Genomic DNA, 13,550 nt, shown 5'->3' on the forward strand with positions numbered 1-13,550 from the left:
ATTCCTCCGTGGTATGCGCAAAAGAGCCGGTAAATTCTTGAACACCTTTCTTAATTTTTACTGTAAATTACAATTTCCGGTCTTTGTTGAAGACTTTCTTCTCTAAACTTCACCTCGAACTACATTTTTATATCAACGACCAAATCAAATAACTATTAATGTCTTTAATTCATACAACTTTATCTGTCACATTTAACTGGAGGTATTTGACTAAATACGATAAGTGTGATGTTGATTTACTTTGAATAGTATAAGTAAAATGGTGTCAAACTTAATGGAACATTTCAAAATTGAAAAAAACGGTTATACAATTTGGACACAAGTATTATTTGTCTTAACTTAAGGAAAGTTAGTGTTGGTCCTTTTTGTTGTCAACATTAGCTTTGCAATGAAAAAACCAGTTCATATGTTGTAATTACATATTAGCCCTTAAAGATACAGGTGTGCATTGAGAAGAAAAAAGGGGTGAAAAGGCTACAACAAAATCTTAACAAGAACAAAAGTAAAATTACTAGGGCAAAAAAGGCATTTTCATCTTCAATTCATCAAATTAACAGTTATATGCTACATGGTGTCTTTAATCAAAACTATAGAAAGTGCGAGCAATATACAACGTTCTTTCTATTCCTCCAAGATCTGTAAATACGTATCTGACGATAAGATGCATTAAATGCAAAACCATTTGAACTATCTTCTATGCTCAGTATTCACATCTTTCCAGTCACAAAAACAATTTCAGTAGCATTGCATCTGGCAATCTTGTTTACTAATCAGTCAGGTAAGCAAGGGAGGTCCATTCTCAGCAGCTGTTCGAGTATGTTCGTGACTATGGCTTCTTGACATTTGTACATCTCGATTGAAACTGGTCCTTGACTTCGCATAAGGAGCGTCTCTCGCTAGATAAAAATGGAAAAGCCTTTTTAACGCAGAATGATCCATCCATAATCAAGCATATTTTAGAAGGAAAAAAATGGATTCTATACTTCCCCATTTTCATCTCACATTCAATGTATATAGGCAAAATTTCAATTTTCTACAGGTGCAGATTAGAAACAAAACATAGGCAATGTATTTGAAGGTGGCCTTAATTGAGGGTTAAAGCATAACATGTAACCAATCCAGATTCCAGAGTCAACAAATGTTTGAAATGAGAATATCTTACCAGCAATCCTCTGAGCTCGGAGGATGTTCTGCCGTCTCTTCCACCAGCATGTTATGCAGGTAGCAATAAGAAGGATAGCTGCACATGCTCCTAAGCCAATCCCAATTTTCGCTCCAACCGTAAGATGGGTTCCACATGTTGGTAATCCCGGAATACCACAAATGCCTGCATTATCAGTGAAACTGGAAGCATCCATCGTAAGTTATTTTTGCCATAGATTACTGAAACAACAAGCCAGAAATTTTGCAGCTTTTCAATTAAACCACATGGTACACGCCCCTAAAAATTTTAATTACATTTCTCAGCCTAAAATACAAGGTTGCTGATTGCAGCTATAGGGATACTTCAAAGGCTAGGTCGAGGCCATCATATTTTGGATAAAACTGGTACATGCTAGCGGAAATAGTCTGGGCTAAGGAACTTATCCAGACTCCAGGCAGCATAATCATGATAAGGACAGCTGGGAAATGATCAGGCAACTCCCAAGCGCAGCAATGTTCTTAAGGCATAAGGAATCATGATGCTGCGCATTATATAGTTATTTGCACCACAAAAAGGGCGAATAAGAGCGACTACAAGAAATTCATAAAAGAAAACACCTTTATATGCTACATATCTGATAGAATATTAAAAGGATGCTTCACAAAGAACAAGCACTGTGCCAAATAATATGATGATAATAGGAAACATACTTGAAGCTAGCTCTGTGCAAGAGCCTTCCACCTAATGCAGCAGGAACCCTTCCAGAGAGTGAGTTGCCATTGAGATTCCTGTAACAAACCAGTAATTTAGTGCTCTTTATCATCATTCTTTTGTCCCCAACTGATCAAAAGCTGAAGTATCTTACAGTGTTCGTAATGAGGTCAATTGCCCAAGGCTTTCAGGAATTGATCCATTGAAGAAATTGAAAGAGAGATCCCTGTAGTGCAAATTTTTATTAGCCACTCACCAGGTAAGATCCAACACTTTTTTCATTACTAATGGAATATCCTTCACTAGTTTGATAAAGAACAAGATGATCTTATGTCGTTTCTAGTTGAAAAGAGACGTCTTGAGCAATCGTAGGGGCACTTTGATTCAATAAAAGTAATACTGTCTGTTCTAATACACAAAATATTGCATTCTTTCCGCACCCAAGGGTGTCGCCGAGCAGTCAATGTAGTGAGACTAGGGTTCAAGTCCCAGCGGAGACAAATAACACTAGATTATTTCTTCTCATCTACACTAGATCTGGCCTAGATACCGCCATTATCAAAAAACTACAACTATAATCTATTCTCCCATAAAGATAACAACGATGAGCAATATGACTTGTAATTCACAATCCACAAAATTATTAAAATCATCAGTCTTCCCCTTGTACCATTACTAGCAAAGAGAAACGAGATATCATCTCTTATTCCTTATTCCTATTCGCAAAACTAGGAACCTATTCTTCAAGTTCATTCCTAATGAATAACCATAATGCTGCGCAAAAACCAGCACCACTTTAAGAACAATGGGCTATGGTATTACTGAAAGAGAACAACCAGTCATATGCTTTAACACTCCTCAAAAGGTAAAATTGAGAAACCCCTTACTTTCAAATTTGATTATCAATTACTCTGGCAGAAAGAATACAGAAATTAATTCTGAAAAGCACATGAACTCTGAAAGCTTTACTCACAATGTCTGCAGACTAGTTATCGTTCCTAATGCCACGGGAATAGCCCCGTGAATGCTGTTTCCACTTAGATTTCTGTAAAAGCACACAAGGAAAGCATGGTCAAAGGAGATCATATTTAGAAATGGTCGTTCCAATGCTACATGTAAGAATAGAGCATCCAGAAAAGTGGGATGCTTTAGAAGATTTGAGAAGGATGCGGTGCCAAAAGATGTTTCGGGAACATGTATTTGTCTTTGGCAACATATATTCTGAAAACAGAAGGCACTTGCCAGCTGTGTTTCTAACTTACATGCTCTGAAGATGACGCAATCGAGATATTTCATTTGGTAAGAAACCCCTTAAACCTTGGCTGTCCAAGCCACTGACCTTGCAGGTAAAACAGTTGGAAAAAGAAATGGAGTTAATAATGATCATACAAAAGAAGCTCAATGCATTCACACAGTGTCAAGAAAAGCCAATATAGATGGTAGACAAGTATAGAATTTGGTCAAAAACCTGTACTGAAGAATGTAAAGATAAGGGGGAATATTTTTTTTGAGAAGGGATAAAGGGGAACATTTTCAGACAGAAGCGGTTAAATTACAAGAGGGAACATGTTATCTAGAAAATAGTAACAAAGTTAATGCACACTTCAAGAAAAATAAAGTTGAAATGAACCAATCAAGTGTTTTACCTTATAAAAAAAAAGTTCATAGAGACTATGAATTAGAACAGAAGCAATGGAGACACCATGCTTTACTATTCTAATAACAGGATTTGCGACAAATATGTGGCTCCTCCGAAGACATTCATTACACAAAAGCTTGCAAGAAAATACCACACAATATGAAAGCATAGGCATGTTAATCCTGCAGATATTGGGAAACGGGGACACCAAACAAGGCATCTTGATAACAACATACGTTTTTTTAATGAAAAAATTACAAGTTGGGATTGGGATTCTTGATAACAAAATACATTATTATATTGTCATAGTAGAACCAAGAAATGAGATTAAAAATATATGAATTATGATAATTTGTAACAGTTGAAGGTTTAACTAACAAACACTTCATCTTACTTTGTTTAAAACTGGCCAATTATAAAAGTAAGAAGTTATAGTAAAGAGATAAAACTATCTGTATCACAAACAAAAGCCTATTAAACTATCGATATCACATGAATTATTTTAGATTTCAAAGACCTACTCCCTTCGTCCCATTTTAAGTGATTGGTGTTTGACAGGGCACAGAGTTTTCGTAGCACGGAATTATAGGAAGAAAGGAAGACTTTTGAAACTTTTGGTCTAACACATGTCATAGATACTTGTGTGGCTATAAATCATCTCACTATAGGTACAATGGGAAGTTTAAAGTTTAATTGTTTTAAATACAGAAAGGTGTCATCCTTTTACGGATAAACTAAAAAGGGAATAGAAGTGATAGATTAAAAATAATAATTTGATGCTCAAATACAAATTTGACATGACAGCTAGGGATGGCAAACTTTTTAAAGGTGGAGTAGTTTGTACTTTGCCTGAGCTTACAGGAAAAACAGAAATTCCTGACGAATTCAACTGCTATCTTCCTCCAACTCCACATGGGCTTTCTGGTTTACTTAGAGAATTAGATCTCCATCTCCATAACAACCAGCTCATGTGATCTAATGGAGTAATGGGTACTCATTTTACCTAAAAAGTGGAGATCTTGGGATCAGAAATCTAGAAATCCATAATAGAGGCTTGCTAATGAAGTGGCTGTGGGAGTATAATTGACAATGCTTACCGGAGGAGGGTGATCATAGCTAAATATGGTGAAGAGAGTCGCTGGTGCCCGAAGATAACTTCACCTCCATATGGGGCAGGACCTTGGAGGTATATAAGTAAACTGTGGGAGGAGTTCAGCTCAAATGTCTACTTTGAAGTGGGTAATGGTGAAAATATCAGTGTTTTGCATGATAAATGGGTCGGGAGCAGCCCACAAAAAGAGGAATTCATTGAATTATTCCCGTTTGTGAGATACCCTCAGGCCAGTATTATACAATGTAAAGGCGGTAATTCTTGAACACAATATTTAGTAGTAATTGCCAGACTGGAAACCGAGTGGCTTAATGGAATTGACGACCAAGCTGGGACAAGTGACAACAAACTCTCAGAGGAAAGACAGGATGAAGTGACAGCAATGATACTGGACAGTTCACTATGAAAGCGTGGTATAAGTTATAACATTCAACAAATCATAAGATAGTTGACAAGTGACAGTGGAAGCTGATATGGGAAACAAAGGCACCAACAAACGTAGCTTGAGCCAGAAGCCTGCCTAACATAAGATTAACCACAGCAAGAGAGGATTTATCTTGGGCCAGAGATGCTATATGTGCATGGAAGCTGAAGATGTCCTTCACTTTACTGCTGCAAAGGATGCTTGGGACATATTCTAGAATCTTTTTGCGGTATACTGGGTGATGCCTTACAAAATGAAAGATGCATAAAATGGATGGGACAATGAAGAGTTGGAATGTACATCAAAAGGTTGTAGCAGATGGTACCAACCTGCATTTTTGGTGTATATGGAATAAGATCAAAACCAGAGATATTTTGCTGGGATTTCAACACCCAGGCTCCCAGCCATTCTTTCAATACTTGCTAAATCTTTTTGTTGGTGTAAGCTGAGCAATGGAAATAAATTAGATCAATTTATGGATTTTCTTAGCTCCTTGAATTTATGAGTTAAAAGTGTAATTGTACAGGAGCTAATATCATCTTTTTGTACTCTGATCACCATTTGTACTTCTCTGCGTCTCCTGGATGCTTCTCGATAAAATCCATACTTCATAAACAAAGGAGCAATCAGCCCGTCCCTACAGTTCTTATTAAGCATGGTTACCACTACATCACCTAAAAGGCTAAAACAAAAGTAAACCAGATGTCCTGACTAATTCAGTGCTACGCTCTTACCCAATTCCACATGGGCTTTCTGGTCTAGTTAGAGAATGCGCGCTGAATCTCCACAATGAATCAGCTCACTCCTCTTCCTCTTCCTCTTCCTCATCCCCCTCTTATATATTACCCAAGCCTTCCCGCATTGCCACAACTCCCCTTTTCTGGCCACTTCCACCATTCTTTCTCACCACCCTCTTTCACAGCCCCCTTTCTGGCATCCCCGTAGTCCTTGGCTTTTGCTCACAATCTCAATATTAAACCTCATTGTCAAAACTTCCTTTCACACACTCGACTTGGCTTTCCCTACTTTGTGTAATGAACGTGTTAATTAGTGAATTACACACAAAGCAGAGAAAGACAAGTTGTAAACAACTTACCACCAGAAACATGTTAGATTTTTAAAAAAACATTAGAGATGGAACACTAAGAAGAACATTTAATCAACAAACAAGGATTGAATACATCTCTTCAATTAATGAATAGATGTGCCCTACAATCTTCAATTAATGAATAGATATGTCCTATGTCCTATAAAATTGGATATATCTTTCAGAAAATGTTGTGCCTTTTCAACAGCAGGCACATTAAATTTTTGAATCACTCTAAATAAATTCCGACAAGATTGGGTGTAGAACTTGAGGAAAGAATACAAAGAAAATGAGTTTTTTGTGTGAGAGCATATGTTTAGATTCATTTTTCTATATTAAGAAAAGTGAATCTAAAGCTGCCCCACCTCTTTTACTGATTTCCTTGGGGGGGTTGCTATTTATCTTGGGTGAATTAATAATTGTGTTAATCAGATAATTCACCAAGTCGTCCAGAAACTTATCAACCAAAACCTATAGATTGAGGTGGGCAACTTGACTGAAGAATACAAGCGAAATACATGGGTGTGGGTAAGTTATATCTAAATATGCCCATATGTACACCTTATGCCCGACTACAAAAGCATACATATAGATAGAAATTTCTGTAAAGAGAAAGCTTAATTACGTACAGCCCATCGATGACCCATTTATTGCTAGCTTTGTCCAATTGACAATCTGCTCCACTCCAGGGATGTTGTTGGGGCACACATGGATCACCATTCCATCCAAGTCGAAGGGGAAGTCCAAGTGCATTCTTTAGTGACTGCAAACCCTTGACTGCAGAAGTAAAGAAGGATAAAATAGTATCAATAATAGGTCAGGTAACTTCTACAATCAGAGCAGTAGAATGTTAATGGCACAAGCTGAACCAATGAGTCAAAAAGGAATACAGAACTACTCTTGGCCCCTTTCTATAGCATAACAAAGCGAGAAAGCTATCCCATTGGTAAAACTTGTACAAACTTTAGATTACATCTTTCTTTCCCACTTTAAGCGCTGAACAAGCATCCAAGAAACATGAAGTGTAAAACTTTAACTTATTTACCTTCGTCAGGTAATGTCTTAGATTCAGCAATTATAATCTCAAAAATTTCAATGGCACTAATTATGGCATGAGTCCCATTTGTTGGACGCAATGTGATTGTCAAGGTCCTGCCACTGACTACAACTGTTGTATTCAGCACAAGGGCACTGTTAACACCCCCAGCCATCTTCACAATGTCAACATCTTGAAATTTAGTGTCACCATTGATAGAGATGTCCATGACCCTCTGTCCCACGGCTGTAACTGAAGGATCAATTTCCGCAAAGTGCAACCAAACAGAGTAATGTTTGTTGGGATCAACATCCATTGTGTATGTTAATTCTGGCTCATTGTCAGTACTAAGAAGAGCAGTTTGGTAAAGTGCTTCTGGATAGAAGTTTGGTGCTTTGGAAGCTAATTTTGTACTATTCTTGGTAGAAATTGGGCGATCAGAATTCTGACCAAAGGTCTTGATTGAACTCCAGAAACGATCTCCCCCCCAGTGATCCCCACTGTAGTCAACATCAAACTTTGAAGTCTGAGCACCACAGCTGAGTCTTTTAACAGTTCTAATAATTGTCCCTTCACCAAAGTCAGGACCAAAATAGTATGCTTTGCCATCTACTTGGAGAATTTCAATTGCAAGTATAGCAGGATCTCCGTGACCCGTGCTATGGAAGCAAAGAGAGGCAGTACCATCATCAAGAAAAACAACTGTTTCAACAAATGCTTGTTCATCGTCATGATTGCTCCAACCAGATGGCAAAGAATAAACCAAGGTGCCTTCAACAGAAACATCAAACAGTGGTTCGTTATCAAAGCTTGGTTCTGCAACCAATCCAAAGAATATTCTCACTGAGTAGTGGCCATGGGGCACTCTGTTGATATTATAACAATTCTCAGGTCCCTCCGATAAAGGGAAATACCGCAGCGTAGTGAGAGGAGGTGTAAGGAAACTTGGGCGTGTTCCGTTGGTAGGTATCCCTCCTGTATATGCAAAATCCTTATACCAGCGGGTATTTGTAGGGACAGTATGAACATCATGTCGAGCTCCACAGCTTATTCGCATTACATATGGCTCTGCAGTGAGTAAACAGTTTAGTGAACGAAATACCAACTTGAAGAGCCTAATCATTAGCACCAAGTTTATGAATATCATGGAATAAAAGCGCTAGGTATCCAGAAAAGGCAGAACAGGTACACTAAAGAGGAAGCAAGTCCAACTCGAATATCAGCGGGGGACTAACTTTTAATCTTCACTAATGTTACACCGATTGAATGCACTTGAAAGCTTATTCTTATGGGGAAAAAATGTGCTCGGAAAGGTACTTGAATTTATCAGACTATACACGTAAGAGGGAGCAGGAGCAGCTTGAAATTTTTAGGTGGAATAATGTTTATTTTTCACTAATGTTACCTTGATTTGGTTGCAGTTAAAAGCTTATTGTTACCGAGCATAAAGTAGATCTAAGGAGGCTTAACAGCTTTTCGACTCTACCCTTATTTGCTCGTTTCACCTGAAAAAAATCATGTTTACTCCCTCTCACACCCCCACTTCAAAGTTCCAACCTTCAACCGAAGGACAAAGGCAACCTAGAACAACTAAATGCAACACCTAGCAATGACAAAAGGTGTTGCTAGAACAACACCTAGCATTTAAGAAAGTTTATTCATTTAGAGAATACTAATCCGTGTAAGGACAAATGTGAGATTAACAGAGCCCTCAAATCGACTTAAAAGGCAAAAGATCTAGTATTGGAATGAAATGGACCTGAGTAGAGTGGAACCAATATAAAAGATTCATATAGCTAACCGCAATTGTTCCAAACTGATTCGGGAAAATTGAACCGCAGTTATACACTACCCATAACTTCTTTTAAGGATCACTATAGCTTAAAAGGTCAGCCGAAAAAAAACGATTCAAAATATAAACTCAGGAACAGAAGCAGAAGAACTAATAAGCTAAATCAGTATATTCAAACTATATTAAAAAATCAATAACGATAGAACAAAAACGAAGCAAGTCCATCGCAAAATCACAATCAATGAGCAACACAATTTCCATTACTACTTCTAGACAAATCCATAGAATTAAAAAATAATAATTATAATAATAACAACTACTTGTAAGTTAGTAAATTTTAGTCGAGTAACTAAACCACATAGATCCAGTAGTGTTCATAGTAAAAGAAGAAGAAAAAACCAGTAAAATGCTTGACCCATTTTCACAATAGAAGCACAGAAAAAGGGCTGACCACGGCGAGAGCAGACAAGCTGAAGACCCAAGCAGAAGCAAAGGAAGAAGAAACCATAGTGGAATCTCATCATTTTGAACTCCAAATGCTACTTGGGCTTCCTCCAATTTCTTGTGTTTTCCCCCTACAAACTCATTGCATTCACACTCAAATCTTGTACTTCCCTTGTGGTTTTGTGGGCACTTACCATAAATTCATAATCTGTAGAGACGAGTTGTGCAGGTATGAGAGTAAAGGAAAGTCGAATATTTCTTTCTTTTTTTTATATCATTCTTCTATGATATTGACCCGTGAAATGAAGGGGGCCATTGTTATAAGTCTACCAGCTGCTGAGGTGTCACGTGCATCGCAAAGCTTCAATCATAAGACATTATGATTTAATACTAATATGGTTTTCTAATAAAATTAAGTTGTTGAAAGACCTTTGTTTCATAAAGACAAAACATGTGGAATCAACTAATCAAAGGAAAAAAAATTAGCCTTTACTATATTCTATTTTCCTAAGTATGTGATTAAATTTAAATGATTAATATACAACAAAAAAAATTTAGTGCAAACAAATAAAATATTAAGCTTACTTTTATAGCAAATAATGAGTATCGTTGCAATTAAGCTATCGTATTAGTAATTTAGTATTATTGTACTGGACATATTACATTAATGTTGCTGGTAAAATTAGTAAATCATAGGAGTGATACACTAATATCTAAAGTAAGTTATTTAACTTTTTTTGAGAATAATTAGATTGAATAATTCTTTATCAAATAAATAGTGGTTATCACAAAGACAAACTATAGTATTGAGGTTAATCTCGACAAAGCCACGTGATGCAAGTGCATGGGATGAGCATGGACCTGCGCAATATGGCTAGATTAGGGGTGTTCACGGTTCGGTTTGATCGATTTTTGATTAAAATCAAAATCAAACCAATTTAATCGGTTTTTAAAATTTTAATATTAAAACCAAACCAAATTAAATACAAACCATCGGTTTGGTTGTCATTGGTTTGGTTCGGTTTGGTTCGATTTTTCGGTTCGTAGTAAACTAATAATAAGTCGATAATAGTGAAACAACACTAGACAATAATCTGAAAATAATTTACTAAATTTATACTTTTTTATATATTTCTTTCGGAACTGAAAGTTTATTTACCTCTTTATATAAAAAGAATGAACAAAAAAACAACTAAAAGTTTGTTTTCTCAAGCTTTAGCCATTGTAGTCCTGCAATTTGAATTTGCTTTCTTTATTCTTACGGCAAGATTTTTTTTAACTCTTCTGTTAGGCAAAAGAGAAGAGTCTTGCGTTACTTTGTTCCATTGTGAGCCTAGTCTGGTAAGGTTTTAATCGAAAATTACTAGGGGCATTATCGTGTCTTAATATTTCCTCTTTTCGGTGCTAGATCTATTTACTAGCCATCATTTCTGCCTTGTATTTTTCTTATGCATTTTAGGTTCCTATTTTTCCTATGATCTCTATGGTGAAACTAATATTCTCCCCTTTTGTTTTTCTTGTTTTTCTTATTATCTTGAGCCGAGGGTCTTTCGGAAACAGCCTTGGGGTAAGGTCTGCGTACATACTACACTCCCCAGACCCCACTTGTGAGATTTTCCTGGGTTGTTGTTGTTGTTGTTGTTAGGCAAAAGTATGTGCAGACGGTTAGAGAATTAAAGTTTCTTAAGGAAAAGAAAATTGGTCGATTCCTATTGTTTCGGGCTTAGGGAATCTTTTAAGATATAAGTAGGATAAACCAAAATTCAAAATAACAATTAAATTGCATAAAATATTTAAAATTATTCAGAAAAAGATATTATATTGTATATAAATAATTATTAAATTTTGTATATAATTAATCGGTTTGATTTGGTTTAATTTTCGGTTTTTTATAATAGAACCAAACCAAATATTATCGATTTTTAAAATTTAAAACCAAAACCAATCCAAATTAAAAAAATATTAATTTACTTAATCGGTTTGGTTTGATTTTCGATTTGGGTCGGTTTTCCGTCAAACCGTGAATAGCCCTAGGCTAGATGATGCTAACGATTTTACTCTATGTAACTGCTTTCTTTCTTACATATTCTTCTGTTCCACTAGAAGACAATAGCTACCAACGTGGAAAGAAACTATAAATTAAAAAGTGAGTTAGGCCCCGTAATTTTCCAATAATTACATCATTGACCACAATAAAGAATAAAATAAATTGACATTTGAGACTTAAGAATGCCTCGGCTATCGCAGTTTAGACCCTTCCATTATAATCAAAGCGCCAAGCTGCCATAAATTACTCCGATTTCCTCTCCAATTGAGTTTCTTAACTCCTAAGATGTGCTCTGGATAAAGGGATTTGATTATTATATTTCCTTATTTACAGCTCAAATATCGCTTTATGTTCCAATCTTTTACCTTTTATATAGGAGTATTTTTTAGAGTGAATTACACATATCTCTATGTGAGATTTTGACTTGTGGTGCAGTCTCTCTTGTGTTTTAAATCACCAAAATTTCTCCTTTTCATAATTTGTGTACAAAAATATATTGTAATCTATAAACAGATGAATTGGTCCATTATGTATTAGCTTTACCGTTTTCTAATTTGATTGTAACAACCCTATCTACTTTCTATTTTAAGTTTAATCAACTTCTTTAAATTATATCACATTCCTCATACAGGCAATGATGGAAAACATAAAAATGAAAAATAAAGAAAAAGTAAACGTACTACGAAAGAATCTAAACGTACTACGAAAAAATCTAATGAAACTTTTTTTTTTCTTTCTAGTACCTTTTCAATATTTCCTTTTATGTGTGTGTGCGCAGTAGCATATGATTGTGATGATGTTCATTTGGTGGGGAGTATGCTTCTTTTCTATTCAACTTAAAGCCCTCATAAAAGCCAGTTGTTTCTTCTGCATTTTTCCGCAATAAATTTCGAAGTTGCTACAATCAAGGCCTTACTTATTTGTTGTGACATGTTGAAAGAATGTGGGGCGACATCCCTTTTCCTGTTGTGGAATGAAGTATACAAAAAATAAGCTAAAAAGATGTGTGAAATTTGTATTTTGGAACTTCACATCCTACTTTATCTTATCTTAAAATGTGTGCTGCAACTTAATTAATAGCAAATTAATGGAGTTATGGAATGAGGAACTATCTATGTTGGATGTGTTCATTTATTGAATGAGTTGCCTTTTGTGTTCTGTAGGAAATTCCCTGGTCAGTGGGCATATATATAGCAATGTGTAAATGCATTTTCATATATTGAATCAGTTGCCTTTGTTCTTTTGAAATATTCTAATAGTTTCTCATGTATCCAGAGTGATGTTTCCACTGGGATGGTGTTGTGACTATTTGGTTATACATTTTAGATTAAAGTATAAATTAGTCAAACTATCTTATCCTTTTGGTGGATATTGCTCTTACTCTATATTCAATGTCAAGAAATACCAAATCGTGGTGGTCTATAATTGTTGATGAGTGTGAAAAATATTTAGAGGGAGAGGAATTCTTTTGTGGTATGAGAAGTCTTATAACCTAATGAACGTGTGAATGTTAATCTTGGAGATTCCTTTCTTTAAAATGCTGCACCTGGAATCCATGAGCTTACAGATTTTTTTAAAAAAAAAATTATTTATTTATCATAAGGCAAAGTGAAAAAAGTATATTGTTGCTGATCAAAACATAATTTTGGCTTGCAGTTACATGAATACTAATTGCTAATTGTACTGCTGGAGGTGGAAGGGGTGTTCACCTGTGAAACGAATCCCATAATGATGAATCCCATTTTCCTTCACAATTAATCATATCTTACTTTATATCAGAGCTCCAACGAATAATCATACATTATTATCAATCTTTAATACTCTAGAACTTCATCAAGCAAACTGCTGGATATGCTAACATTATTCTCAATCATACATAAATGATTTTTCCTAAAAAGTATAATTCACTCCCCAATGAAACATTGAAAAAAAAAAAAAAAAAAGATCCAGGCTAAGTCATTTTTCAGGAAGTTCATACTTTGACACATTATTGTATTAGTGAAAAATAGAGTCGCCACGTGAGTCTATTAAATGGTGATACGTGTCGGTAAAGTTTGGAGAAAAGTGAAGAATGACATGTAAAGATGATATGTGAAACACCCTCGAGACCAAACA

The 13,550-nt window shown here is 35.7% G+C and overlaps 1 protein-coding gene across 1 annotated transcript; it reads right to left on the minus strand.

Moving 5' to 3' along the window:
• Positions 1-508: 508 nt before the first annotated feature.
• Positions 509-9,689, minus strand: LOC107780564 (receptor-like protein 4). Its single transcript, XM_016601109.2, has 9 exons — positions 9,396-9,689; positions 7,162-8,220; positions 6,746-6,893; positions 3,118-3,189; positions 2,829-2,900; positions 2,010-2,081; positions 1,855-1,932; positions 1,163-1,344; positions 509-896 (listed from the first exon to the last, which is right to left on the minus strand). The coding sequence occupies exons 1-9, from the start codon at positions 9,466-9,468 to the stop codon at positions 775-777; spliced, it is 1,878 nt and encodes a 625-aa protein (XP_016456595.1). The 5' UTR covers positions 9,469-9,689; the 3' UTR covers positions 509-774.
• Between the last annotated feature and the right edge of the window lie 3,861 nt (positions 9,690-13,550).

This window comes from Nicotiana tabacum, chromosome 3 (genome assembly GCF_000715075.1).
Source record: "Nicotiana tabacum cultivar K326 chromosome 3, ASM71507v2, whole genome shotgun sequence".
Taxonomy (NCBI): Eukaryota; Viridiplantae; Streptophyta; class Magnoliopsida; order Solanales; family Solanaceae; genus Nicotiana; species Nicotiana tabacum.

Coding starts and splice junctions, on each gene's coding strand:
- LOC107780564 (XM_016601109.2), bottom strand. CDS start 9,468: ATGATGAGATTCCACTATGGTTTCTTCTTCCTTTGCTTCTGCTTGGGT. Junction 1,345..1,854: donor TTGCACAGAGCTAGCTTCAA/GTATGTTTCCTA, acceptor GGATGCTTCCAG/TTTCACTGATAATGCAGGCA. Junction 897..1,162: donor CCGAGCTCAGAGGATTGCTG/GTAAGATATTCT, acceptor ATTTTTATCTAG/CGAGAGACGCTCCTTATGCG.